The 27,565-nt window shown below is 40.9% G+C and overlaps 1 protein-coding gene across 11 annotated transcripts in view; it reads left to right on the forward strand.

Moving 5' to 3' along the window:
• The window catches only part of SORBS1 (sorbin and SH3 domain containing 1), a 77,303-nt gene that overhangs the window by 13,548 nt on the left and 36,190 nt on the right, over positions 1-27,565 (forward strand). For 8 of the 11 annotated variants that reach the window (XM_031053118.2, XM_031053108.2, XM_031053110.2 and 5 more), the window contains exons 4-12: positions 607-726; positions 2,476-2,591; positions 6,295-6,666; positions 9,596-9,743; positions 14,814-14,843; positions 18,549-18,724; positions 19,496-19,559; positions 26,096-26,143; positions 26,256-26,385. In XM_031053118.2, coding sequence (XP_030908978.2) covers positions 607-726; positions 2,476-2,591; positions 6,295-6,666; positions 9,596-9,743; positions 14,814-14,843; positions 18,549-18,724; positions 19,496-19,559; positions 26,096-26,143; positions 26,256-26,385 — 1,204 coding nt within the window. The remainder of the gene's footprint in view (positions 1-606; positions 727-2,475; positions 2,592-6,294; positions 6,667-9,595; positions 9,744-14,813; positions 14,844-18,548; positions 18,725-19,495; positions 19,560-26,095; positions 26,144-26,255; positions 26,386-27,565) is intronic. The other 3 variants (XM_031053117.2, XM_031053119.2, XM_031053109.2) reach the window with 2 other exon arrangements.

Genomic DNA, 27,565 nt, shown 5'->3' on the forward strand with positions numbered 1-27,565 from the left:
TCTCCTATTTTTGGGGATTTTGGTTCCTATGTCAGAAGATGAAACACTGCCATGAAATGGGGGAAGATGGCAAGTAGATGGCTTGCAGCACCCTGCCTTTAGATCATACTCAGCATAGTTACAAGATTTTATCCACCAGTGGTCATAAGACATTTTTATTTTTCTTTCAGTCCTGCACAAAAGACATATTCAAGGCTTCAGCACACAAATTGTATTGCTTTATACCACTGGGACCTCTCAACAGAAGAACTAGAGGTGTAATGGTAGAATGTCCTTCTTGGTGCAATATCTCCATACAAAGCTGACCAAATAAAGCAAATGGGCCTGTGAAATTTGGTTCAAATACTCATCCAGTTTTCTTCCTTTCTTAGCTCTGTTACACTGACTCTGAACTTACTTCTATATTCATCAGTTACATGACTATGAAACTGCTTTGATTTCTCAGTGCTTTAAATCCAGAGCTAATCTTCATCTGCATAAACATTACTAGATTGGTTCACCCAGAGGCAGCCATGCTAAAATTATTCCATAGAGCTCTGATGGATCCTAGTAGCTTTGTACCATCTGTTTCAATATGTCTTCTCTGTGTATGTGCATTTCCTATAGAAACAGATCCTACTAGAGTCTGCAGTGGAAAAGGAGCTGTGACCCTGCGGGCATCTCCAGCCTGTCAGGAGAATCAGAATATCACTTTGCCATGTCCTCAGAATGTCGAGCAACCTGAAAGTAAGTGGATGAAATGTTAACTGGAATATCTTAATCTCAAGAGAGGTCAGTCCAGGGTCTTGGGGTGACTCTTTTTTAGCTACGATTTAAAGCCCCAAATTCCAGTAGCATGGTCGGAAACTTCAGGCAAGAACCAGGCCAGTGGAGGGAGACTGAACCCGGTTCTTTCATAGTGCCAGTTTGATGACTGCTGACTCTGGCTTAAGTTTGTTTACAGCTCCCTTTTGCTGTCAGGAGCACAAAACCCTCTTTCATATAAAACTCTCAGATGTTGTTTTGTATTTTTTTTCTCCTGGCAAGCCTATGTCACCTCCTTTTATCCCAGACACAAGGTTAACAGAAAGAGGGCGGGTGGTGCTTCTGCCACTGAAGCATTCACTTGGGTTGTCAAGGGATGGGGATAGGGTCCCAGACAGACAGTGTCGCCACAGAGCTGTGCTGTCTTTCAGTAGCAGATGTGTAATTACTTAATTGTAGGAGACAGGCAAAACATAACAAATCTGGCCAGTGTTTTGGGTCTGGCAGAGAGGATGAAGTCCTAAGGGCACATGCAGTTAAGAGGAGGAGGGGTCAAACTTACTCTTGAAAGCAAAGCATACGTCATTTATGAATATATTGTTGGAAGAAAGGCATTTCCATTAATTCCAGCTCCAATGTGCTGCTTTCTGCTCTGTCTTCTCTTCTTATTCTGCTCCACCTATGACCTACCCTTTTTTCATGCTTGCCATTCTCTGTTTCTTCACTCCTACCCTCCACAATTGCCTCTTTCCTTTCTGTTGATGGCTTCATAAATTTCCAGCAGCTTGAATGGCAATGAGCCCATTACTATGGAAATTGCTCATTAATACTTCTTTTGCTTAGTCTCTCAATAGCTTTATGAAATGTACTTTGGAGCTGGAAGAGCTTTTTGTGTATAACTTAAGCAGCAAAATGGGTAGAGGGGTAGGGAGGAGCCCAGTGGGAGGGTGGGTAAATAGATGATGAGACCAAAGTAGGTAGCTGCAGGAACTGGGCTATTAAGTGACACTGTATTTTGTAACTCTGTTCATGCACACACATTTAGGCTGCAAAACCTGATCTAGTTGTTAGCAGTCCTTTGTTTCAGTTAATCCCACATAGTGAATTTGGTAAGGCTAGTTATGTCTTTGTAGGGTGTATTATGGCTGAATAGGGGATCCCTACATTTCCAGTAATTTGTGGTGCCTGGATGTCAAGCTGCAGCTTTAGAAAGTAGCTAGCTGGGCTGCCTTTTTGCTTCTGAAATAAGAATGTCAATGAACAATTGTTTCTTCATTGCTCTGAATGAATTGCCTTGTGTTTACAAAGGTCAGAAACAAGGAGGGCATCATGTTTAGGGCTGGTCTCTATGGTAATTAGGCAGCCCTGTCAGAAAGCATTCTATGTGTGAAATGAAGTAGCTCAACTCTTAACTTCAATTGGTACATGTTTTCTGTAAATATAACGGTTTATTCCCCCCCCCCCCCCCTTTTCCTCTATGCCTATTCTCCACTCCGACCTCTTCCATCCCTCTTTTCTGTGAAATGCGTAGGTCTGGAGCCAGAAAGCCCAGAAACAGGTACAGATATTGGCTGCTTATGTTGTTGCTTCTGTTGCTTTCTTAGAAGTATTTCTTGTTGCCTGGGGAAAAAAAAAAGGGGGGAGGGAGGAAAGAGGAAGAAAAGAGTCCCCTTCTTTCATTTTTACTGTAGCCAGAGAGAATTCTCTGTGATCTGTTTTCCTTTCCCTCAGATGATTGGAGGTCACCGTCTAACACTGATGCCAATGGGGATGCCCAACCATCTTCTCTGGCTGCCAAGGGTTACAGGAGTGTGCGTCCGAACCTTTCCTCAGACAGCAAGCCACAGGTAAGCCTTTCTTCTGTGACTCTGAGGGTGATCTTCTGAGTTCAAGCACTGGATTCATGGTCAGGATCTCTGGGTCGAACTCTAGACCTTGCTGCAGACTTTGGTAAGTTTAAGCTTGCCTCCACTTTTCCTGCCTTTAAAATGAGGCAACACTGATATGACCAGAGTGCTGTGGGGCTTGTGTGTTCAGTCATGCCACAGTATTTCCTTGGTGGATGAAGGAGGAGGACAACACTATCTGATTGGAAGAAGAAAGGTGAAGTAACCATGTAGTACTGTTTTGAATTTTATGTTGGTGTATTTCCTAGAGGTTGCTGCAGGTTAAAAGCATTGTTAAATTAAAAACAAGATATTGGGGAAATGCCTTTCATTCTTAACACTGTAACTGATAGAAGCCAAAAAGGGAAAGGTTATTTGTACCTGAAGGTGAATGGTTGAAGTCAATCTGTTAAGAGAAGAGTAACTTCATCCTTTTTCTTTTGAGCAGTTGGTCTGCACAGTCTCAAAACTGGTAAGGAAACCCTTCATTAGAAACCACTTTCCCATGTGCAACAAGAGTCTCTTTAAAGCCTTGTCCTCTATTAGGGACCTATAGCAATGCCCCAGGACAGTGTTCCTGAAATGGTAAGTGAAAGTGGAAAGAGGCACAGCTTGTAGGAAGGCATGAGAAGGAGCAGCACCCTAGAGGAGAAACCCATTTACTGCTTGATACTTACAGCTGTCCTGTAGTCCGTTATCGATATTGTCTATGAACACAGAGAGCACTGATGCACATAGTGATTTCTATAGAAGTTTCAAGGACTACTGACCAAACTAAGCTGAAGTGGAAGAAAATGGTAAAAAAACAATTTTAGGTGGAGAATTGTTATTTCCTCATAATACTATGTAGCAGGAAAGTGAGGCTTCCCCTAACCTAGGGAAATACGATGGCATTCTGAAGTTTCCAGGCTGAAACTACTGTCCTTAAGGAATCAAAAGGAATGAGCCTGTTCCAGAAGCAGAAGCCCTTCAGAAGAAGCATTTACCAACCCAATTCTCCTCTCCCTTATATATCAGGAAAGTGGAGGGAAGAGTTGCAGCATGAGGACAGTAGTTTTTGGGACAGCAGCTGTAATTTTATGAAGCTGTTCTAGGTCTATATCCATGTAAGAAGAATACATGCTGGCTGTAAATTGTCATATGTGGATGAATTATAAAGGAGGTATATTTGTCAGATTTGAATATTGCAAGCTGTTAAGGCATCTTCATTTTCTGATTTTGACCATTTTAGCAGTGGTTTAGCCAGCCTTTGCCTATAAAGATATGACAACAAGGTAAAACCTATTTTTGCAGTCTCCAGAAGGTTAAATTTCAAGAATTCAGGGAGCTACTGTTCACTAGGTGGGTGTCTTAATTCTCTTCCTTTCAGTAGTTTATAGTTTTCAGCCACTGGCAACAAAGCAGTAAATAAAATGAAACTTCTCTATTGCTGAATGATTTTACTTCAAAACGGTTTGGCTTTCAGAAGAAAATTGCTGGAGCTGGAGTTGAAGTTGATAGGTGTTTCTGCATTTAGCAACCTATATGTTGCAAAGTACCAAAACCAGTTGTTTATTATTTACTAGAAGTAGGATTTCTCTGTTGGTTATCTTGATTCTGAAGGCAAATTCTTATGAATTCAGTTAATCACAAAACTTTAATTGTTCTTTTCTTCCTGAAGGCATTTTCAGGATGGAAAAATCCTGAAGAGAATTCAACAGCTAGCTTTTAGAAGGAAGAAATGCTGACTTTTTACTTAGCCAGCTGTGGCAGTCTATAATATTCACATGATGTCTGCTTTCATTAGCATTCATGAAACTTTGCAATGTTCATTTTTCGGCAGTACACTTAACATGCAGAGATGGCCTAGAGCTCTGAATTTAGCATTGTGATTCAGATGTCTCCAGTGGGAAGTATTTAGTTATGGAGACATGAGCCTGGGTTTTGTTAGGCAGGATGTTAAATCTTGACTGTAGCTTCCCAAGGGGCATGGTGGGTGTTGCTCTGCAGGCCTCTTGAAACAATATAGCACTGAGACTTATTTAGCCAAGAGAGAGGAGTGTGTAGGCAGGGATTTGAGAGCTGGGTAAAATTTGTGTGCTTCAGTAAGCAGTGTTAGGAAAAACAGAGTGTGCAAGGTGATGTATGTGAGTTCTGCACTGGCCTTCCAGATACTGTATTTGCTTTTAATTCTTGCTGTGTTAAAACCTGCTTAACCCAAGTCTAATGATCAAATTAATTCTTGGAATTTATTTATTTTTTCCTTCCTTATTCCTTCCATTTGGTGCTGCTTGCTCACCCTCTCCTCCTTCTTGACTGCCTGAGCAGGCCCTTGCTCCTCCCCGTCCTCCTCTTCCCAAAGAGGAAAGCTTTGCATGGCGTCCTCGCACTGACACTAAAGTGACCAACCTGTTGCCAGTGCCCATCATGGACTGTGTGTACCTGAATGCACCCAAGCCTTATACACAGCAGTGTGCATCACCAAATGCCAGTGCACGGTGTTATTTCTCATCACCTACCCCGTATGGGACTGTCCCCAGTGGGAAGCAAGGCTTGCCAGCAGCATATTCTCCCTCTCCAGGCCCCAAAGATGAGGTGCATGCTGGGCAGCCACTCTTGGAAAGTTGCTCCTCGTCAGATGCATCATCTGTACAGCACAACCCCAACAGGGCAGATCCCAGTAGTAAGGCTGGAATGAATTCCAGTCATGAGACGAAGGCGGATAAAAAGGTCAGCAAACTATATGTAGCTTGTTTATCTAACAGCACTTGCTCAGCCACATCTGAGAATTCCACTGGCACCACTCATGACCCAGCAGCCAGCACCAGTTTGGGCGCTGAGCTCACTCCGGCACCAGCCACCAACATTGTTTCCTCTGTAACAGACACTGGAAAGTCTCTTCCTGCTATTCCTCCTCCTCCTGTTCCTCCCAGGCCGTACTTTTACATTGTCCTCAATAAAGACGCAGTTAGTTATGGTGCGGGTCAACCCTCCTGGACTCAGTCATCACCTCCGCAAGCTGTGAGGGACAGAGTGCTAGAGCCCCAGAGCACAACTGCCACAGAGGACAGGATGAGAAAAGAGCCTTATCTTACCCAGCAGCGACAGGCACCATACAAGGCAATGGGACGCAGCATGGTACATGTTTTCTCCATAATCTTGTTTTCTTTCAGCCGTGTGAACAGTTCTTTAATTCATTACAATGTTCCCTTGATGCTTTATTCCCTACCTAATTTCTGAGCACTTGTTGTGCCACTTGAGTCTCGTGGTCTTCTACTTGATAATAATTAACACCCCATGTGTGCCCCCTCAACATTCATCTGTGTGTGTGTGGTGTTTGTAAGGGGTTGGATTGGGCTGGCAAGGATCTTTCTGTTTTAGGGAGGTGTACAAGAAGCAAACTTTGTTATGTGATCGTGAATGCTTCTCAAATGATGGTGGATACATTTATGCCTCACAGCACAGGGTTGGAGAAGAGGGGTGGTGAAGGGAAGGAAGATCTTTGTGAAAAACTGTGCATGTTCATAGAGGTCAGGGCTGCAAGACTGAAGTATGTCTTCTGAAGGAAAGAAAATCTGTTGGGGCTTTGTATAATTTTGGATGCCTCCTTGCATGGCACTATATGGCTGCATTAGACTCAAGTATCAGTCTCCCCTGTTGCATAACAACACCTTGTTTCCTACAGGATACCACTGCCACCACCACAACTCAGCCTGGGGTTATAGTAGTCCCCCTCCTCCAGGTTAATCCAGAAAGACAGCAAGAAGGCAGTTCCAGCACTCCACCACCGCCTCTGGTTCCTTTCGGGCAAGGCTCCACATTCCCTGAGATTGTTCCTTCTGGCTCACCCTTGACTTTTCCGACTCTAGATGATTTCATTCCCCCACATCTCCAGAGGGGTTCCCACCATAACCAAGCACCCTCCTCATCTGGCACATCACCCTATGTTTACCCGAAACTGGCATTCTTCTCATCACCACCTTCACTTGTCCCTCCAGTCACAGGGACTTTGCACAGGGGCTTGAAGCCTGAAATCACTGGAGTCATCTCACGTACAGTAAGCTTGCCAAGTACACTCCTCGCCCTTTTCCTAAATTTGTATTCCCAGATAAAAATTACTTTCTCCTTGCAATACTAAACTTGAAAGGGGAGTGATGACTCACTCCCTGCCAACAGCATGACAACTGAAACCCTGTTTACATCCTGTGCTAGTGCATGCATGTTGCCTGCCTTGTACAGCTTTGAACCTTCTGTTGACTTCTCACAACAATATTTGACTGTCTCCCTTTGTGCTCATTCTGCAGGTGGTGCACACCTTAAGAGTATTCACAGGACTTGCTCAGAATAATTAATTTTGCATAAACACAATAGTTGCAACTAACCGATCTCTTCAGGCTCTTTTAATAGCATCCTTAATTGTATCTGAATAACTTTTAAAGCAGCAACAGCAGAGCAGTTAAAGGTTAGGGCTGGCTTTCTGTTGCACTTGGAGCCACTGTACACTCCCGACACAAATCCCTGTCGAAATCAGTGTAAGACTAATGCCAGTATCCAATGACCTACAAGCAATAGTATCAGTTACTGAGCTAAGAGTTTTCCAAGTGTGTAGGCGTTATGGGCTAGATAAGAAAGAGAGTGTCTCTTCAGTTTGGAATTGCTGGTCTTTGAAAATTTTGAAGGATTCAATCCACATCACTTTTAACTTGGAATTTACTGTGTTCTTTTTGGATTGTTTGTTCATCTTTAAGCTCATCACCTGTTTTAAAAAGTCCTTAGGGACAAGGACTAAAAGTAGCTCTAAGTCGAAGTTGCAGAGGAAGCAAAAAGTACCTGACCCTCCTTGTACTGGAAGCCTTACAACCACCGTTTTTTGGGGTTTTTTTTGGACAAGTAAGAAGTTGAGCAGAAATCCCCTCCTCTCATCATGGTGCCTTTTCCTGCCCTCTGACTGACTCTATAGGCATCCAGCAAGCAGGCAGCTGGGAGGAAAAGAAGAAAAACAACAACCAGGATGATACTTTCAAAAGTTCTCAGCATTGGCCTTTCTGCTTTTGTTGAAAGTTTTACAGTGGGGTTTTTACTGCAGATAGTAATGGAAGTTTGAAGGTTTTGTCTGTGGTGTTTTGGGTTGGGTTTTTTTTTTTGGGAGAGGTGTTGGTTGGGTTTTTTGTTTGTTTTTTTTTTGGGTGGTTCTGTTTGTTTGTTTTTTAGTGGAGCTTATCTGCAGGCTCCAGAAAAATTCAGCAGGCAGAGGAGGAGTGGAAATTTTATTGCACCTGATTTTCATGAAATTAGAGCTTTGAAACATTTTTGGGTATGCTCATTTCAGTCATGTAGTCACAGAGCTGTTTTCCACAATGATTCCAATGGTCTTTGTTCACCAACTTTTGTGACAGCTGGGGCTGCTGAGCCTGTCCTTATCTGACATCCCTCTTCCAGGTGTTCTTTATATTTTAGTTATCAAAGTGAAGATCAAATCTCTACTACTTCTCCTTGACTCCCACTCCTTTTCCCAAATTGCATTGTTTGGAATATTATCATGGCCAGCTAAATGGGGCTGGGGATCACTCTTAGGGACATCTGTTTCTGAAGACCATTGATTCTCTTCTGTCCACATGAAGATCAGATGCTGCTTGGAGCAAGATCACCTCCACCCATCAGAATAGGATTGTACTTTCCTATTTCCCCTCTTGGTTGGACAGGCTGTAGATGCTTGTTCTGATTCTGGCAAATTCTTAATGATTCATCTCTGAGCACTGGTGCCAGGCCTCACTCTGGCCTCTGTTCATCCCCCCTGCCTGATCTTGTAAGTTCTTTCACCTGATGCTGGTAAGTATGAAGGGCGCTGGGTTGCATTTGGCCAGAAAAGCCAGGAATAGAAATTTTTCCGGAGCATTATTCTGCACATATTATTTTTTTTAATTAATATTAGTAATATTATCAATGAAAATCCCCCTGAATGCTCAGTTCTGTTTTGCAGATCAGTGGCCTGCATCATTTCAGACTGGCAGTGGAGTAGTAGGAGTGCAGAAATCTGCTATGTTTTTCCATACTCTTTTGGTTTGGATGCTCATTCCCAATTAATGGTAGTTGTGTCTTCAAATTCCTTAGAAGATATGAAAAACCTCAGCCTAAACTGACATAGTCTTAGTCATCACCCCTTCTTTATCTTTTTCCTTTACTACCAACAAAAGCATAGTATCCCTGGACTCAGATTTTTCAAAGATTAACTAGTTTTTAAAGTCTCCTTGCTGATACAGCCTGTATTTCTACAGAACAACCAGAGGTGTAGTGATACCAAAGGTGATTTTGAAATAAACAAATAATGTAGCTGTATGCTTTAAGAGAACAAGAGCAGCTTGCTATCCATACTCCAGCTGCAAAGCCATGTTGAGTATCTTCCTTGCTACAGTCCTGCTTTTTCTCATCAGTTTTGGGGTTTTAATGTCATTATTTGAACCAGGTAGGTGTTATACTATCTCCTGAGTTGATGGTGTTGACCTTATTCCTCAGACTTTACTTACCAAACCAGCTGCAATAATACTGTTTCACTACAGAATTGCATGAGTTTTGCATGCCTGATTTCTTGCTCTAAAAGGAATATTTTCAAAACAAAGGTCTGTGTGTGTATATATCAGGGGAAAGATGTATGTGTTTTCCCCCTCCTCAGAAATGAGATATGTTCATTCTGGCACCCTGTGTTTCCTCCAGAGAGTTCGCTGTATTAATTTAGTACCTCCTTTTGGGGTTGGAGTTGTGAAACTCAACACCAAATAATTATAGTACTGCATTACCAAACTGATTGCATTAACAGCGAGGAGGGTATGTACAGGGAACAGGGTAACACTCATGCTTATGCCTGTTTTACTAAAATTTGCTGTGATTGTGCTTCTCATTCAGCTGCCACATGTGGGGGGTATTTTCCAGATTTTCGCAGTGTAGCAGCCTTCTGCATGCTGCTAATGATATCTTGCTCTCCTTTTCAGGACCCAAGTCCTGTGCTAAATGAAGTGCCCCAGCCTGTCATTGGCACTGACTATCCAACCTCCTTCACTTCAATCAACAAGTCTTCCTCTGCCTATCCCTCAACCACAATCGTCAATCCTACTATTGTCCTTTTGCAGCACAATCGAGGTAAGGAGACATCCAATTAGATATTTGTGACTCAAATTGAGCAACCTGTTGTGTTGCAAGGAACTGGGGAGTGTGCATACCATGGACAGTTAAGTCCAGACTACTAAAAGCTAGCAGAACTTAGAGTTGTAGTTATTGGAGCATACAACAGGTGCAAGTAAGAGGCTAGAGCTGTGGGACAAGGCCTGTTTCTTCCTAATTAAAACCTGTGGATCACAGCCACTCTGAGGCTGGGGGAGAGGCTTACAACAGGCTTACAACAGGCTGTGGACATATGAGTAAGTTATTGCAGTGTAATAGCTTATCCCCCATCAGGTGTCCTGTCATAGTGTAAAGGGCGGCGCATGCTCACATGTGTCAGTAGCAGCAAGGTAGCTTGAGGTAGGTTCACCCTCACTGGAAAAGGGGCTATGTTACTTCTCAGCTGCTGCAATGTGAAAGCAGACATATTTTCAGTTACTATAGGAGAGATTTGACTTGTGATTGTCAGCAGAAGTTACCCAATAGTAAATAATCCATTTGCGGGTAAGTTTGAACTTGACAATTTCTTCCTATATAGCTGGATCGACTAAAACTCTACTTTAGTAGGCCTAAAGCTCTGAGTTTACATATGAGCAAAACAATGTTGTTGAGCACTGCTTACTCGTGTTTATTCATCTAAACCTTTCTCTGCCTCAGGGCAGCTCTTCTTGAATGGATAGTTACATCTTTTTGCCTCTGGCATTAGAGGGAAACTTTGTTTCTCCTTTTTAGTGCCCCTGATGCCTGGCATACACCAGCTTTCTAGCTTATTGCAGGTCACTGGAGAAAGTAGCTTATAAAGGGCCACAACGATGCAGTCCAATTTGCCTTGACTTCCAGTGGATTTAGGAAACTCCAGGGCAGATTCCAATCTACAATACTATGACTTACCTTTTGCAAAATAAAACAAGAAAATAAGGAAATAGGGCAATGCCTGCACTCCTCATATTGTATTCATGCTATAATTGCAGGCATGCATTTATGTGCTGCTTTGCAGTCTATCATATGTTGTTTTTTAGTGTATATTTAAAGCAGATTTCAGTTGCTGATCTTGAAGACAGGATCTTCACTGTAGCCCAGCTGATTATAGGGGTCATTAGTGGGTGATCTCTTCCTTTTTGCCAGCATCTGAAGCAGCTTTGCTTATGTGCTTCTGAATGAGGGTGTCTGAATTCCTCAGCTGCTTCAAGAGGAAAAAATACTTGAGGCATCCTTTTTTATCTCAAAGCTTTTTGCTCACTATCTTGAGGTGTTATATTCTTTTAGTTGTTTTTTTTGCATTAAATCTGGAGCATTTCAGTGTGTACCACACAAGGATATTTTCTCTTTGTAGGCTTTAATAGCATGAGAGACAAATCTATAAAATATGATCCACACACAATGGCTCTGAGACAACTGGTATCAAGTTTTTTTGTTAATTAATCACCTTCACAGTTACTGATTTGTCCTGTCTGAATGTCTTTACTCTGACCACTAGCACTCACAATATTGTATCCTGATAATTTGAAGAGCCTTCTCTCATCACATTTTTGTTGACTGCAATATAGATAATCACCTGATGAGCAACTTTATTGTGCCTGTATCTTGTTCTGATGTGTGTTTTTCAGTCTTTTTTAGTTAAACTTGTAATCATTGAACTGGTTTGACAAGGCATCTTAGTCATAAATCTGCATTGATTGTTGTGTGTCATGCTATGTATTTGTTAGTAAAATCACATATAAGTCATTACTGTTTTTTGGGGTTTTTTTTGTTTGTTTGTTTTGGGGTTTTTTTTGTTTGTTTTGTGTTGTTTTTTTTTCCTGGCATTATTGTCAACTTGACAGATAGAAATCCCAGCCATCATACTAATGCTTTTCAAAGGTTGTCACACCATTTGCTTTCTTCCTTGTCCTGAAAAAGGAAGGTTCCTTTATATTCCAAGACATACGGAGGATGAATGTTAATGGTCCAATGAGCTGCTCTCTTTAGAGCAGAAAACTGCTCTAAAAATCTTCACTACAATTTATATGAAGATGCTACTTTTCGGGTATCTGACCTCAGTTGTCATTCAGCATAGTCCTTAGTTGCTGTTGAAGTGGAAAATATTTCTTCATGGGGCAGCAGAATGTCAGATTTTTTTTTTTTTAATTTTTGTCCTCCAAATGCAGAATGGAAAGAGTAATCAGATGCATCATCTTTTCTGCCCTCTTATTAACAGTTCCACTATGTCTGTTTGGTAGAACAAGATCATTGCTAGGTTTCTGTTTATTCTTCATGTACCTCAAAACCTGTTCTTGAGTCTGAGACATTCTGTTAATTGTTTTTCTTCCATTGTCACTTTCTTCCATTTCTGAGCATATGGTGTCTACTCATAGGTATACATTTTCTTAGTTTTCCATCTTTTCATGTGTTGAAGGTTTCTTAGAGTTCATTATGCTTCTATTCCTATCTAGGCTGTACCCAAGCATAGCATTCAAATTTCTGTTTGCTTAGTGTTTTAAAATGGTTCTCAGATCTTAGTTATCTATTACATTTCTGTCCTGACTGACATGGTTCATATTTGGTTTCAACTTTATGGACCTTATCTATTCAAAAGTTGTTTGGTCTTGTAGCATGTAAAGAATTTTTACTAGTTTATGATCCACCTTCACCTGAATGGTTAATTATGTTTGTGCTGAAATCAATTCCTGTATGTCAAGATGAGGTTTAAAATAAATTTCTTTTATCTGCTATGAAATACCCTCTGAATTAGAATTTTGAAGGTCATTTTGGTGCTGGCATCTGAAATCTGCAGTAGCTTAGTCAGTTTTCCAGATGGATAATGTGACTTTCTTTCTCCTAATCAGATTATTGATTGCTTTTTAAGGAATTGGTTATCTTTCTTTCTGGAGTGACCTACTGTTCTATTTTATTCTTCATCTGCTGGCTCATTAATCTGTAAGCATGTAAGACCCTTTGATGTGGAGCTGTCAGAGACTTAGAAACAGGTAATGGCATTTGAAGCACAGAAACTACACTATACCCTTTTTTGTCTGCTTCATCTTAGTTTTGATGAGAGAGCTCAGAATTTTTTATACTAGATTTCAGTAATGCCAACTGAATAAGATTGATGCTTATCAACAATTCATTTCAGATCCTCTTTCTCATTCCTAGCAGCAAGGTAAGTATATCTTCCCTTCACAATCTGTTGGTGTCTTGGTTAATCTTTGTTTTTATTTTGCACTAAGTACTTGTCTCCTCTTCCCTTTTTGTCGCTAGTTTCGAGTCTTAGTTTCCTCCAGTGCTCCTTCCTTTGGGAACTTTGAAGGCATCTAATTCATTCCTTCATTGATGCCAGCAGTTCTGTTCCTCTGCTCAACCCTTTCTCTGAGAAGCCTACAAGTTTTTGGCCTTTGCTTACACAGAGCACAAGATCAGGAGTTAAAAACTCATTTAGCTGATGTGTGCCTGGGACTTGCGAGCTGGTTCTGGTCATGCAGGAGAGTGAAATAGATACCTCCTACTCTTTCCACTTCTTTCCTACTCAGAGACTTAAATGAAAATTAAACCTCCTTTTCTTCCTCTTCATGTAAAAAGTACTTCTTTTCTTTTTTTTATGAAAAGTCTATTAATCTTTTCTCCCCTGTGGAGAAAAAGGCATGAAAGAGCTCTCAAGCATCTACTCTTTAAACCACATGTTCTTGTCAGGAGACCTTAGTGATTGAACGTAATTCTCCTCAGTGAATGTGATGGCAGAAGCTGAGACCATCCTTTACTTGCATCTTTTCCTCCTTTCTCATAATACAGCAGCCTATCCTGATGGCCTGCTTAAAAGAGTGAACCCTGAAGGGAGGTGGTTCCCACATGCTTTCCAGGTTCAGATTGCTAACCCTTTTACCTATTTCATATAGCAGTTTGTTTCATGTGATAGTAGCTATCATGTGACCATAATGTGCAATAGCAGCTTGCTATTGGTTGTTAGCAGAGTAGAAGTGCTAGGGTTAAAGAAGAAAGCTGATAGGTGTTGGTGAGGGCACTGTACTTAGTGAGGAGAAATATTGGTCTCCTTTGCTGAGATGATCCACTTAGTACAAACATCTAGTAAAGGTGGGTTCTGCTAGCAAACAACATAATCCTGGAGGATTGTTACCTACTGCAGACTTGCTTGGCAAGTGTCCCATGCTACCCCACAGCACACTTATTTCCTGGCCAGGCATTGCATGGCATGGTTTATTATGTTTATATAACAGGTGTGATTAATATATTAAAGTTTTTTAATCTTTGCATTAACAATATGGGCTTCCAAGAGTGTTTGTATATTTGTATGTAAATAAAATCCTTTATTCTTTTCAAATGGTTTTCATGCTTTAAATGAAAGGATTAATTGCTACGGAATAGAAAAAGCAGAGAACAGAGAGTTAAGGATTCCTGGTTTATTCCCAGCTGTGACTTGGGCAAGTCCGCTGGGCATCCCTTTAGAAAGCAGCTGTGAGCATTAGCTTTAGGGTGGTCAAACATGCTGGAAGATACCACAAATGTCCCAGTGTGGGAACTCATAAACGAAAGACCCTAAACCAAGGGAAGCATTCTGAGAATCAAAGCCTTTATCAAGCTGTGTCTGTGTGGCTCAGTAGACTGTGATGACACTCAGCAAGCACCAGCAATGACTTGATCCTTTCCTGTATCCCTTCAAAGCGCTACAGTATTATTGCTTCAAAATGTACTTCATGCTAACGGGTAACAGAGTTAGCTGACAAGTTGTTTGACTCTGTGAGTCTTTACTGTTTTTCAAACTGTCTCCTGTCCAACGTTTTTTGTTCTCTGATGTTAAAAAAAAAAAAGTCCTTTGTAAATAATATTGATCACTGCATCATGAGATTTATATCATTCCACGAGGCTGCTGTGTGGAGAAGAGGCTGTGGGCTGTTACTTTGGCAGGGTATTTGAAAACATATTATCTTCAGCAGCTGCTGCCATTCTGTCTACAGTGTATTTCTTGCCCATCAGAAATGCAGCACCAGAGCACTTGCTGTTTATGTCTCACCCATTTGTTCTGTATTTCTTCTTGTTTTGTTTCTTCCTTTACCACAGAACAGCAAAAAAGGCTTAGTAGCCTGGCAGGTATGATATGAAAGGTCTGCAACCCTCAACTGCTGCTTCTGGTGGAGCAAAGCTGCTGCTTTGTTAACTTGTGGAGTACCTTTAGCAAACACACTTCCCAGAAACTGCAAAGGAGTTAGTATAAATATTTGTCCTATCTTAATCTGGGTCACTTAATATTTGATTTCAGTCTGTTATCCAAATGCTACCTGTGTTGCCACATGTTAGTATACTAAAAACCTAAATTACTCATCTATTCTTTGTCAGTTATAAGATTTACATAAAGTTTGATTGTTCTAGTTGACTTTGGGGGCTGCCTTTTGAGCCTTTAGGTTTATTCTCATGGGGCATATTATCAAGTTTCTCTACATAGCCATTAGTCTTGCTTGTGGTGAAGGGAAAGGAAAAGGAATATAAAACAATATTTACATGACTCTTAAGAGTATAAGTATTTGTGCTAGATGTCAAGAAATAGACAATACAATTGTAATGTGCAAGTATGCATGTGTGCTGCCATCCTTCTTTCTCTGGGCAGTTCTCTGCTCCTGTAATTGGAATGATAGTCTGTCCCTGAAAGAAGAGCAAGTTATTTTCCTGGCTATCTTTCCCTCCCCATGCCCCAAACAGAAGAAGGTCAGTCTGCAGTGGGCATTATAGGACCAGCATATTATTCACCCCTTACTCATATTGTTATTGTTGGGTTATGGCCATGGCAGGGTAAATGGAGAGGTGAGAGAGAAGAGTCACAGAGAGTGCCTAAGCACTTTAAATGTCACAAATAGAAACACAAGGAAGCCAATACTGTGTGCTCTTACTCTGCTGTGTGAGCCCTGGACTAACAGAGCCTGTCCCATGAGGCAGCTGCTGACTTAGTCCAACTTCATCCGTCAGGCTCCTTCAGCTGCTACACCAGTCTGTCCATCCTCGCCGCTGCCACCCTGCTGAGGTGACAGGCTGCATACAGCTTACAGTGGTTTCTCTCAGCTGACGCCACTCAGCTATGAGTTTGATACTTGCCTGCAAGTCCTGATAGAGGTTTCCTGTTGATTTTCGCTTTTTTAAGGTGTTTCCCTTAATTATCAGGAACTCCTTTGTTTTCTGAACTAGAGATAGCCACAGAGCAGTTTATTAGAGCCTGAATGATCCTTGGTCTGGAAGAGTGAAGCATATTGTGGCACAGCTGGGTCTGCATCTGATCTTAGCGTACCAAAACAACAGCACAAAGTTGCTTGTTGCCACCTCTCCCCCTACTTTTTATGTCCTGTTTGTCACAGCAGTAGAACTCTTTTGCTGTAGAACCCCATATATTGCTGCTGCTCTTGCAAAAGGATAGCTCAGGTACCATGGAGCATGCTTGCTGGTGCAATCTGTTTATTTGGGTGATAAGGCATCAGATTTGGTGCTCTAATTTTTAAATACCTCCAAGTCTGGTTTACAGCTCTATAAGCTCTTTTGAAATCATTCAAACCCCACTGCAAAAAACAAGTATGAAGTTTAGCCTTTATTTTCCAACTTGTAGGGTATTATAGGAAATATGTGGCGAAAGATGTCTGCTTTAGTTCCTCCCTCTGCAAAGAAAGTTGTACAGCAGGTGTCTTTGTTTGCAGCATCAGCTGAGCAGCCATACTGGACCAGCAGCTAAGCTGATTCTCTTGGTTGAGTCCTGTGGACCTTGGAAGAGCTTTCCTGGCAGAGTACACAGGGAGGGCTTGCCCTAATACAACTGTCCTGTCAAACAGACCTCTCCTGTCTCAAGGGTTGTCAGTCCAGCACCTTCAGCAAGTTCTAAGTGCACTAAAAAAATATATTTTTTTAATATATTTAACTGGCTGGTAGATTTCCCACCTGGCTATACCATGCTCGATTGCTCCTAAAATTTCATGTTATAACATTAAAGATGTGATTCCATGGTTGGGAGATAACTGGCACAGGCCAGGGGCCAATTTTTGCTGAATTAAAGATTTTACTTAGATCATGGCTGGGGCACTGGGGTCTGCCTGACAAACAGCCAACCACTTTTCCAGTGCAGGAAGCTAGGGAATCAAAAAGAAATAATATATATTTACCAGTCCTGTTAGAGAAGGACTTTGTGACCTTCTCTGGTGTCAGATTCTTTGTCCTGCGGAAAATAATGATTTTTCCAGACAGAAGCTTGGGACTTGTAACCAGTAGTGACAATGATACGTAATGGAAGAAAGCTGTGAACTTTCCTGATTTTTGCATCCTCTCTACATCCTTATCCACATCCAAAAACCCACTTACTTTTGGTCTTCAAAAGGTTATGGAAGAATGGTCTAGTTTCAGTTGCTCTTTCCCTACCCTCTTCCTAGAGGCTTAGTAAGGAGTTTAGTAATGTAAATGGACTAAATACTTCCTACAAAATAGAGAGCCCTCTACATCAGCAACATGAAAGGACCAAAAGACAGCGCACACACCTTCACAGGTCAGGGAAATAGTCTACCTAGTCTAAGTGGAAGGTGCCTTTGCCTGTGGTAGGGGGGTTGGAACTAGATGATCTTTAAGGTCCCTTCCAACCCTCCAACCCAAACCATTCTATGATTCTATGAAAACGCTAAACAAGGATTTAATAGATGCTTTGCCTGATTTTGAACATGTATAAACATTATTTAATTTTCTCTTAAAGAAGATGAAGACTTAAAGTTTGATGGTAATTTCATACCAACCACTCAAACACAAATCCTTCATGCACTGAGTTTTGCAGAGCAGAACTGTGTTTGCTCAAGGTACCAACAGATCAATGCTTTGTTATGCATGAGCCTTTCCTCTGCTAACTGCCCCTTTCAGATTTCCGCACACTTAATGGCTTTGGGCAGTATGGTGATGTGCATGTGAATAAAAGTATCTTTCTCTTTCTTAAATGCATGCAGTGACGTAAAAAGGATAGAACTTAGCAAAGTCTTGATGAGGCAGACTGTAAAATCAAACATGTTTCCTCTCCAGAAAATCCGCATAGAAAAAGTCATTGGCAGAGCCTAAGGGTTACTGTGCTGCAGTTCTCCAAAACATTGTAGAGCTTCAGAGCAACCTGGGCTCCCTTCGTTCTTTGGCCAGTAGTGGTGGTGCCTGCTGCTGTGTGGGTGTCAGTTCTGCTGCATCAAGGAATTCTGGGTGAAGCAAGATGGTCTGGAGCAATTAGGTGTTTTGCCCAGCCTTTATGCAAACTCATGTTCAAGAGGAATCATATGTATGCATAAACAACACTGGAATGTACTGTTTAAAAACTAGTTAGGGCACAGAGGTGTATTAAAAGCATCATATGTAATGAATGGGACTGTAATGAATGGGATTGCCAGGCAGGTGAGTGCAAGCTGTTAAAAAAATACTGCTCCACTACCTGGTAGGATGCTCCATTAGATTGAAATCACCAGCAGAAAAAAATTTCTAGGAGACTGTATCACTGATATTTTTGGATGAAGAATGAGACTGCAGAGTCACTACGTAGTCAGAAAGACACAAAACACAACCCACAAACAATCCTTGAAACCAGGATTTTCTGTTGTCTTACATGACAGCTGAGAGGTGCTAGCCTCCTTTTGCTGGCATCAAATGTTTTCATGCTAGGTTTCCTGCGGTCCAGATGTTAACCACAACTAGCAGTGGTGCAGTCTGTCTCATCAACTGCTTGCTAGGATTTTTGTCTTAAGAGTGTGGAATGTGGTGATGTGGTGAAATGCTGGGATAAGAATTGCTCATTGTCAATTCCAGATTCAGTGCCAGACAAACTAGTTTCTGATAAAGTTGATTCAGCACTCATACGGGACAAGCCACTTCAGGAGACAGTGCCAAGTGAGAAGAGAGCAATGGAGGAAAAGAGAAGCACTGTCAAGAGTCCTCAGCACATGGCTGATACCTCTGTTGATGACATTGGCATTCCACTTAGGGTAAGACAACACTGAGCACAAATGTACAAAACCTGGGCCAGATTCTGCCTACCTTAGGGGTTGGGGAATTCAGTAAAGCACCAGATATTGCAGAGATTTAAGAGAGGACATAATTCTAGTTCCAATGTATTTTATTGTATGATTTCTTATATTTATTATTTATTTCCTATTAGTGACCTATTTCAGTCGCCTTGGGGAGTGGGGGAGGGATGTGGATAAAAACTTAATTCACTCTTCTCGTATTTTAAAATACTGATTTCTGCTCTTTTCTTTTGCAGCTAGCAGCTAAGGGAGAATTTTGTCCTATTTTAGCTATCTTAAAGGCAGATACCTCTTTTATATGTCATGTTTAAGTTAATTCAGTGTTCAGGGGAATTATCGTGAAGAGAATTATTAACCTGTTTTTACAACTAGTGTCTGGAGTGACTTGAGCACTAAATGTTTCTAACTGCCCATTGAATACTTAGGAAATTGGTATGTGTGACTAAAATAGGCAAGGTGTCTGCAAAGCCTTCCACACAGTCTACAATTCTACATGGGTTATAACCAACCCATGCAAAGCTTGTGTGCTAATTAGTAACTTGAGTGAAGGCCTGTAGTTTCATTATATATGAGATTATATATCTGAGTGAAATCACTTGTATTTCAAAGTATTAATTTCATATACCAGAGTGTAAAACTTTTTCATTGCTGTAAGATTCGTAAGAACTTTGAAAGACTGGTAGAATTCATGGTTGTGATTATTTATTTGCATATTTATTTTTCCAATAGAATACAGACAGATCGAAGGACTGGTACAAGACAATGTTCAAACAGATCCACAAGCTAAATAGAGGTACTGTAACACAGATGTTTTTTTATTTACTTTAAAAGACCACCTTGATAACATTTTGTTTCATTCATAGAAAGAATTGTACTGGATAATCAAATAAAACCATTTTATGTTAACTAGCGTTTGCTCTGCACCACAGAACTCAAACAATGCATTTGAAATCTATGAAGGCAAAGGTGGGAGAACAGTGAAGTCCAGTGAAGGTCTGAGTTGTTCTGAAAGGTGAACTGCAGTGCCCTCATGAAATCAAGAGAGCTATTTGAGATCAGAAAGTTGCTGATAATTCCATATTTAAAGAAAATAGATCCATGAACTCTAGTTTTAGCAGCTAAACCTGATACACCCACACACTTTTAAAGGACAGTAGGTTATCACTAAAACTGCTCTGTGCGAAAGAGAAATTTTTACACTGTAAAGCTTGATTGGAAGCTCACTGAAACTAGTTGAAAGGTTTCCATTGATTTTTCGGTGAGTTCAGAATCTGAACTCTGCTTTTTTCAAAACCTCAATTTTTCTCTTTTCAAAACGTCAGATTGCGGTGAGCACTTGCAAACCTTGTAATGGTGTACTCTCAGAGGATCCTGTACTTTGGGGCACTTCTGTGCCTGGCTGCTGATACACTCATGTTTTCTTCTGTGTGAAAAATGGCTGCAGTAGCAGTTGAAAACTACTCTCTGAACAGCCTGACATGCAATAAAATGCCATTCAGAACCATGCTTACATAATAAAACACAGAGCATGCAAAACTGGAGCTGTATTTGCTGCTGCAGGTGCTGTCATGATGAGCTTTATGCATAGGTAGATGCTGTGTTAAACTGATTGGAATGTGATCCTAATCTTCATGGTCCTAACAGAGGTCCTTCAGCTCAGCTTTAGAAGCTCAGCTTCAGAAGGAGAATTATTTCAGGCCCTTTGGCTTCCAGCATCTCTCAGAGGGCCCAGACATGCATGGCAGCAACAAGCAAAGAGGCATCTAGGTTATGTCATGCTAGAACACCAGCATGAGAGAGACTGTTCTGCAGCCACGTTGTATGGATTCTTGTCTCGCCGTTCTTCCCCTTTAAATCTGTCCTCTCTCTTCTTTTTTGCAAATCACGTTCCTCTCCTTAGACACTCCTGAAGAAAACCCTTATTGCCCTACCTACATATTTCCTGAACTTCCTGAAATCCAGCAAAAAATTGAAGGTACCAGAAGTTTAGTCAGAGTATCTGTTGTCTTGTGCTTTGAGTTAACTGTACTATAGCACCCTAATAGTAACTAGATTCAGGTTCTAGATTTCTGTTAAACCGTGTGTTACACTGGTTGGAAATTCACTTATGCCCACTATACCTTCTTCTGTGATGCATAAAATAACAAAATCTTTGCTAATCCATTAATCTTTTTTAAAGTATGATGCCATTTAGTATTGTTAAAGTAGGCAATAAAATCATACAATGATAGGAGATTGGGGGATGAAGCAGAACCTCCACTATTACTGTGGATAGTTTCAAAATCCACTGCTTTTCTCTGCTGCAGAAGACAATCCTTATTCTCCTACATACCAGTTTCCTGCGTCTACTCCTAGTCCTATCTCTGAAGGTAATAATAAAGGACCATATATATTTTTCTGCACAAATGCTGCCTTACCCATTTATTTTCTTCCTGGATTTTTTTTTCTAGTTGCTGAGCATTATGCTGCCTCATAATGATTTGCTGCACTCTAAGCATTGCCTTGACTGTATGATGCCTTTTTGGCTTTGCAGTTCTTCTCTGGCTTTGTAACTAGTATTTGACTAATGTTACTTGGGGTTTGCTTGGTTTTATGCGCTTATGAGTTGTATTTAGCCATGTGCGTGCAGTGATTATTTAACATGCTTAGAATGTTGACTTACACATAAAGATGTGGTTTAACCGAGCTTTCTCCCACCCCCCTTTGAGATCAATACATTTCTTTAATTATTGGCTTCTGGTTTTGAATATTAACACAGTATTAGGGCCAGACCCAAAGTGCCACTGAAGTCTATTGGTAAAAAGGCTGCTTGCTTCAGTTTGTTTTGGGTCAGTCCCTCAATGTAGTCTTTTAAAATAAATATAACTTGGTGACATAGGTACAGGGCTGGCCTTAGGTGCACTTGGCGTATCTAGGCAAGGTCAGATTTTAATAGTCTCGTCAGTACATCTTGCAAATGTATGCTGTCTTTACCTGATCCTCTTCATGTGCTGAGCAGATTCCTTTAAACTTCATGTACGAACCAGAATTCTTTGCAGTCATGTTTCCGGGGTGGTGAAATAGCATCTCTTGCAGTGATAATCGTGTGACTGTGTGCGTGCGCATAAAAACATATATGCGAAACACTGGAATCCGCTGCACACATTGGACGTATGAAAATTTACTGATTGGGAATTTCTTATTGGTGACAGCCTTGCTGACTTGGTAGTGCTTTGGTGTCACTTTAGATCCTGCAATTTAGGAACTTGCCTACTTAGCCTGTGCCTCAAGCCAACCCTGGTGAGACTGTTAACCATTTCATTCAATGTTTATATTAAACATCTGGTGGGTACTGCATAAAAATACATATGCATACAATATGGGTTCTAGCTGAGATGCTCTAAGAAAGCCTGGAGATGTAATGTATATGTCACTGTTAAAATAGATGTGGACAAGTGTCACTCAGGTATCTAAATTAATTGCTCATTTCTTGGTGTAATGTGTAGGTGAAGAGTCCTGTCTTGCAAATCATAATACAGTGTAAATTATTTTCTATTGGTAGAATGGTATGTGGATATGGATGAGAGAGAAAAAAGAGTCTCAGTAACTAATTAACAATTGAGTTCTACAGAGATTCATTTTGCTCTTTTTTGAAATAACATAGCTTGCAAAAACAATGGTGATAACATATTGAGTCTGGGTTACTGTCCCTTATAGACTTACAAATGTGCATATGGAAGTAATATGCTGGCTTAGGGAGCTGGAATTTTCTTGGACCAAACACTCTATTTTTATTCTCAGTATGTTAGGAAATGCTTCTCTAATATTTGCTTGTATTCTTTCCTACATTAGGAAACCAGAATATCTGATGGGTTGGAGTGTGTGTTTCATGCTTAGAAAACATTTCAGAGTTATATACTAAATGGTAAAGTGTTTACAAAAAAAAGGGCTGAAGCCTCAGTTCCACATAATCAGCGTTTGTTTTTTTTTTTTGCTTTGGATTAGAATAATAGAATCATAGAATAGTTAGGGTTGGAAAGGACCTTAAGATCATTAGTTCCAACCCCCCTGCCATGAGCAGGGACACCTCACAATAAACCATGTCACCCAAGGCTCTGTCCACCCTGGCCTTGAACACTGTCAGGGATGGAACATTCACAACTTCCCTGGGCAACCCATTCCAGTGCCTCACCACCCTCACAGTAAAGAACTTCCTCCTTATATCCAATCTAAACTTCCCCTGTTTTAAGTTTTAACCTGTTTTCCTTTGTCCTATCACTACGGTCCCTAATGAACAGTGCATCTCCAGCATCCCTATAGGTCCCCTTCAGATACTGGAAGGCTGCTATGAGGTCTCCTTGCAGCCTTCTCTTCTCCAGGCTGAACAGCCACAACTTTCTCAGCCTGTCTTCATGCGGGAGGTGCTGCAGTCCCCTGAGATCATCCTCATGGCCCTCCTCTGGACTTGTTCCAACAGTTCCATGTCCTTTTTATGTTGAGGGCACCAGAACTGCACACAATACTCCAAGTGAGGTCTCATGAGAGCAGAGTAGAGGGGCAGGATCATCTCCTTCAACCTGCTGGTCACAATTCTCTTGATGCAGCCCAGGATATGGTTGGCTTTCTGGGCTGCGAGTGCACACTGCTGGCTCATGTTCATTTTCTCATCAACCAACACCCCCAAGTCCTTCTCTGCAGGACTACCATGAATTTCCTTTTTGCCCAACCTGCAGCTGTGCCTGGGATTGCTCCGACCCAGCTGCAGAACCTTGCACTTGTCTTTTTCCAGTTGTCAGGAACTTCACCTGACTGCCATGATTTTTCAAATATGGTGGACAGTGACATAGCAACTTCATTTGCCAGCTCCTTCAGGACCCATGGATGGATTTCATCAGGTCCCATGTCCATGTGTACATTCAGGTTCTTAAGATGGTCTCGAACCAGATCCTCTCCTACAGTGGGCCTAGGGTCTTCATTCTCACAGTCCCTGCATCTGCCTTCCAAGACTTGGGTGATGTGGTCAGAACTTTGATGCATAGGATCTCCTAGAAACATCAAGACTTAAGCTCTCCTCTAAAAAAAAAAAAAAAGCTACAGTCTCTCTAGAAACATAGAATATATGGCCAACCCATGAAAAAAAAAACAAAAGCAACCACCGGCAGGGAACAGTCTCTTGTTATAGTGATCAGATTTTGAAATTACAAACTGGTGATACCCTGCTCCATTAGGGAGGGTCCCATAGATAGAATGCAGCTCTGAGAAATAATACTCATTTCTGATTCATTCTTTAATCTTTATTGAATAATTCCAGATTTCTGTGTGTCAGTATTCCTTGGTGTGAAAAGAGAAAAAATGTAGACACTCTTTATAAAATACTTGAAGACAAAACATACCCATTTTCCGTATTATTGTAGATATTTGAATGCTAGCAACTGGAAAATAGCACTTTTCTGAAGTGAATTTTTCATTGTGTGATTTTCCTGTCTGAATAATGATCTATAATGTATATTGATATTTCTCTTCAAGTAAATTGGTATTTTCATTGATCACAAGCACTAAAAAGGGCTAAGATAGGTGAATGGCTGTGAAGACAGTTTGAGACATTGGTTCATCTCTATTTGCAGGTACAAGAGTTTTGTGATTTACTAAGTGGTTTGCTGTCTGAATAAACACAACTTTTATAAAGGAATACCAGTGATTTTTGTGAACAATTCAATGTAACAACAGCAAATAAATATTTGTTTCCTTTCTTAGGCTGAAAATGTTGTAATTGGCCTGAAAATTGACCTTCACTCTTTTTTAACCTGGGGGTTATGATAAGCACACTAGAGTCAATAACCATCTGTTTGGAACTTAAACGTTGTAATTCATTCACCAAAAGAGGAGCTAAAAATTAAGTCTTATTTGAGTCTTCCTGAAAAGCTTGATTAAGGCTGGAGTGCAATTTCAGGGCAATCAGCTGTGTTAGCTAGATTGTTTTTTCCAGCAGATGACAGTGGCCATAGCAGCTGATTGATGTCCTCCTTGAGAGAATATCTAGGAATTGTTTCAGTCTGTTGATCAGCATCACTAAATTCACAGAAGTTTTTTAGTATGTTCTTCTTATTTAGCTTATTTTGGCTTCATCTGTTTTGTTTCTCTCTTTCTCTCTCCCTCTCTCTCTGAATCTCTCTCACACTTTTGGTGGTTTCTTCACAATAGCATTGGTGATACTTTTGTTCACAGTTCTTGCATTGCATTGCATTGTAGTTTCCTGCACTTGCCTTGGCAGTCCTGTAAATGTCTCATGTACACATCCCTGCAAGTTTGAACCCTCCTCAGCATGGAAAGGTGATTGGCCTGTGGCTCCAGTTTCCAGGTCTGATCCCAACTTCCCCTGCTACTACCTCCAATTCATTGAGGTTATTCTAAAGCCCGTTAAAGATGGTGGAAAGATACTGCTAGGTTTTTGATCCAAAGTCTCTGTCCGTCACCTATAGAGTGGGGGCTGGTAATGCTGCCATCCTCCCGCCTTCTTTCTGGGCACGTCTGCCTTGTGCACTACAGTACCATGTTACCTTTGAATAGGGCAGTCTGTTGTTCCATGGCCCAAGGTGACACTGTGTCCTGGGAGTGACATTGCTGTGTTGATGCAGTGTAATACTTCCACTGTCAAAGAGAGAAAGTTGTTCAGCTTGGGGGCCAGACTGCACCACTGTTACACTGATGTCATTGCTAGCTCTTTTAGAGCTGCTTGAATATCTCTACTGCATACTATAGACATGTCTTTCCTATTTAAAAAGTTCTTCAGAACAAGGATAGTCTGTTGGTGTAAGTATACACATGTGTCTCGTGCCAGGAATATTGTCTGTGCATAAAAAATAATCTGAGTCAGAGAACAGATTTCAACTTGGTGTATAAGTTAATGCAACGAAGATGGCCCAGTGATTATCATATGTGATTGGGAGGAGGACTTCTCAGTTCTTTACTATGTCCAGCACATAATGAATTATTTTTGGCATATATTATGGCTTTTAGATACTCTATTTACCTTTCAGCTTTTGATAAAGTGGATCTAATAACCCTTGCTGTAGGGTTTTGTGATAAAAAGTGATTGTTTTCTGAAGTGCTTTGAGAGCCTGGAAAAAGGTATTAGTGTAAGTAATAATTCATATTTATGAATAACCTAGGAATTGTTTAAACGCAAATTAAACCTCATTGAGATTTTCTTTTTTAGGATCCTCTCCCTGTGGTAAGTATTGGGCTTATCACACGAATTATGACCATTGTTTTAGTAGAAGAAATGAGAATGGTCTCTGTTGCTTCTTTGGGGCTTTTTCAGCTCACTTGCAAAATGCTTGTGTCTTTCAGATGAAGATTCTGATTCATACTCTCCTCGTTATTCCTATTCTGAAGACAGTAAGCACTTCTCATTTATTGTGTAATCTGTCAAACAGAAAGTGCATGTAAGCCATGTATTTATTTGGCTTTTATCCAGTTCCCCAATGCTTGTATATTTGTCATCCTACAGGCAGAACTCACCTTTCAGTTCCCCGCTCCAAGAGTGAGATGGACAATATTGATTCGGAGAAGGTTGTTAAGAGGTCTGCCACTTTGCCACTGCCAAACCGTACTTCATCATTGAAATCAAGCCCAGAAAGGTGACCTGAACTTCAGTAGTGGAAGAATCTCTGAGAGCTGTGAATGGGAAGGGAACAAAGGTGGAAGCTTTAGGTCCACAATTCCATTTAAACTTCTTTTGAGGAAGTGGAGATGTAGTTTTGTCTCAGATTCTTCTGCTAGCTAGCAGTGAACTCCTTCATTGTCGCATCCCAATCCTCCATTTTGTATGTCCTGTTTTTTACCAGGCATCCCACAGTCTGTTGCATAGTTTCCTGCCTGGGTGAGGAGTGCTTCCCTGGGTGTTATGCTGATACAGTGCCTACCACAGAGGCACAGTGGAACCTCAGTGTGACACTGTAAAGGCAACTCTGAATACAAGCAAGTAGCAGTAATTGTGAAGAAGTAAAATTTGGATTTATGTTGAGCCTTGGTAAAAGTTTTGTTACATGTTCAATTTCTGAGTAGTCCCCCTCATACGAACTTTGTTAGAAGTAGGTTCTTGGTAGTGGTGTAATTTCTGATGTTTCTTTTCTGTCTTCTGATATTTTTTCCCTCACCAAATTCCACATGTTCTTAATATTTTTAACTTTAAGAAAATTGCTGCCTAAAATGAGCAATGCTGTAATTTGAGATTGCTAATTCAGAGAACATCTCAAGCCACTGGATCAGGAGGCAGTGTCTGTTGATAAAATATGTCTTTCTGATGCAGGAATTGAAGACATACTGCTTTGGCCCTCTGAGAAAACTCTTTCACATGAAAAGATTGCAATAATCAGTGCTTCCTATTATCCTATATTCCTTTATTCCTTCCTTATCCTTCCTTATATTCCCTATTCCTCTTATTCCTTTCTATATTCCTTTTCAGAGGAGCTGAGCATTGTAGGATATGGACCCTGAATACCCTGTGGCTACTGCTGTCTGAACTGTGCTAGTGTGGACACTGCACAAAATTACAGTGGTTTGGATAGTCAATAGACTGTTCTGAGCCATCTTTAAATATACTAGTCTGAGATGGTTTGTTTGTATCTCTAGAAAAGACTCCCTGTTGGACCCCAGCGCGGCCCCTATTAGTAGTACTCGGGTAATCAGTGAGGTGGCTAAAATGAAGAAGTTTAGCAAAAGAGCTTTAATCTGAGTTCTGCTCAGTTTGAACATATTCATGTTTGTGAGCTTATTTGAAACCCATCACTAAGTTGATTTTAATGAGGAAAGATATTG

This window comes from Melopsittacus undulatus, chromosome 4, assembly GCF_012275295.1.
Source record: "Melopsittacus undulatus isolate bMelUnd1 chromosome 4, bMelUnd1.mat.Z, whole genome shotgun sequence".
Taxonomy (NCBI): domain Eukaryota; kingdom Metazoa; phylum Chordata; class Aves; order Psittaciformes; family Psittaculidae; genus Melopsittacus; species Melopsittacus undulatus.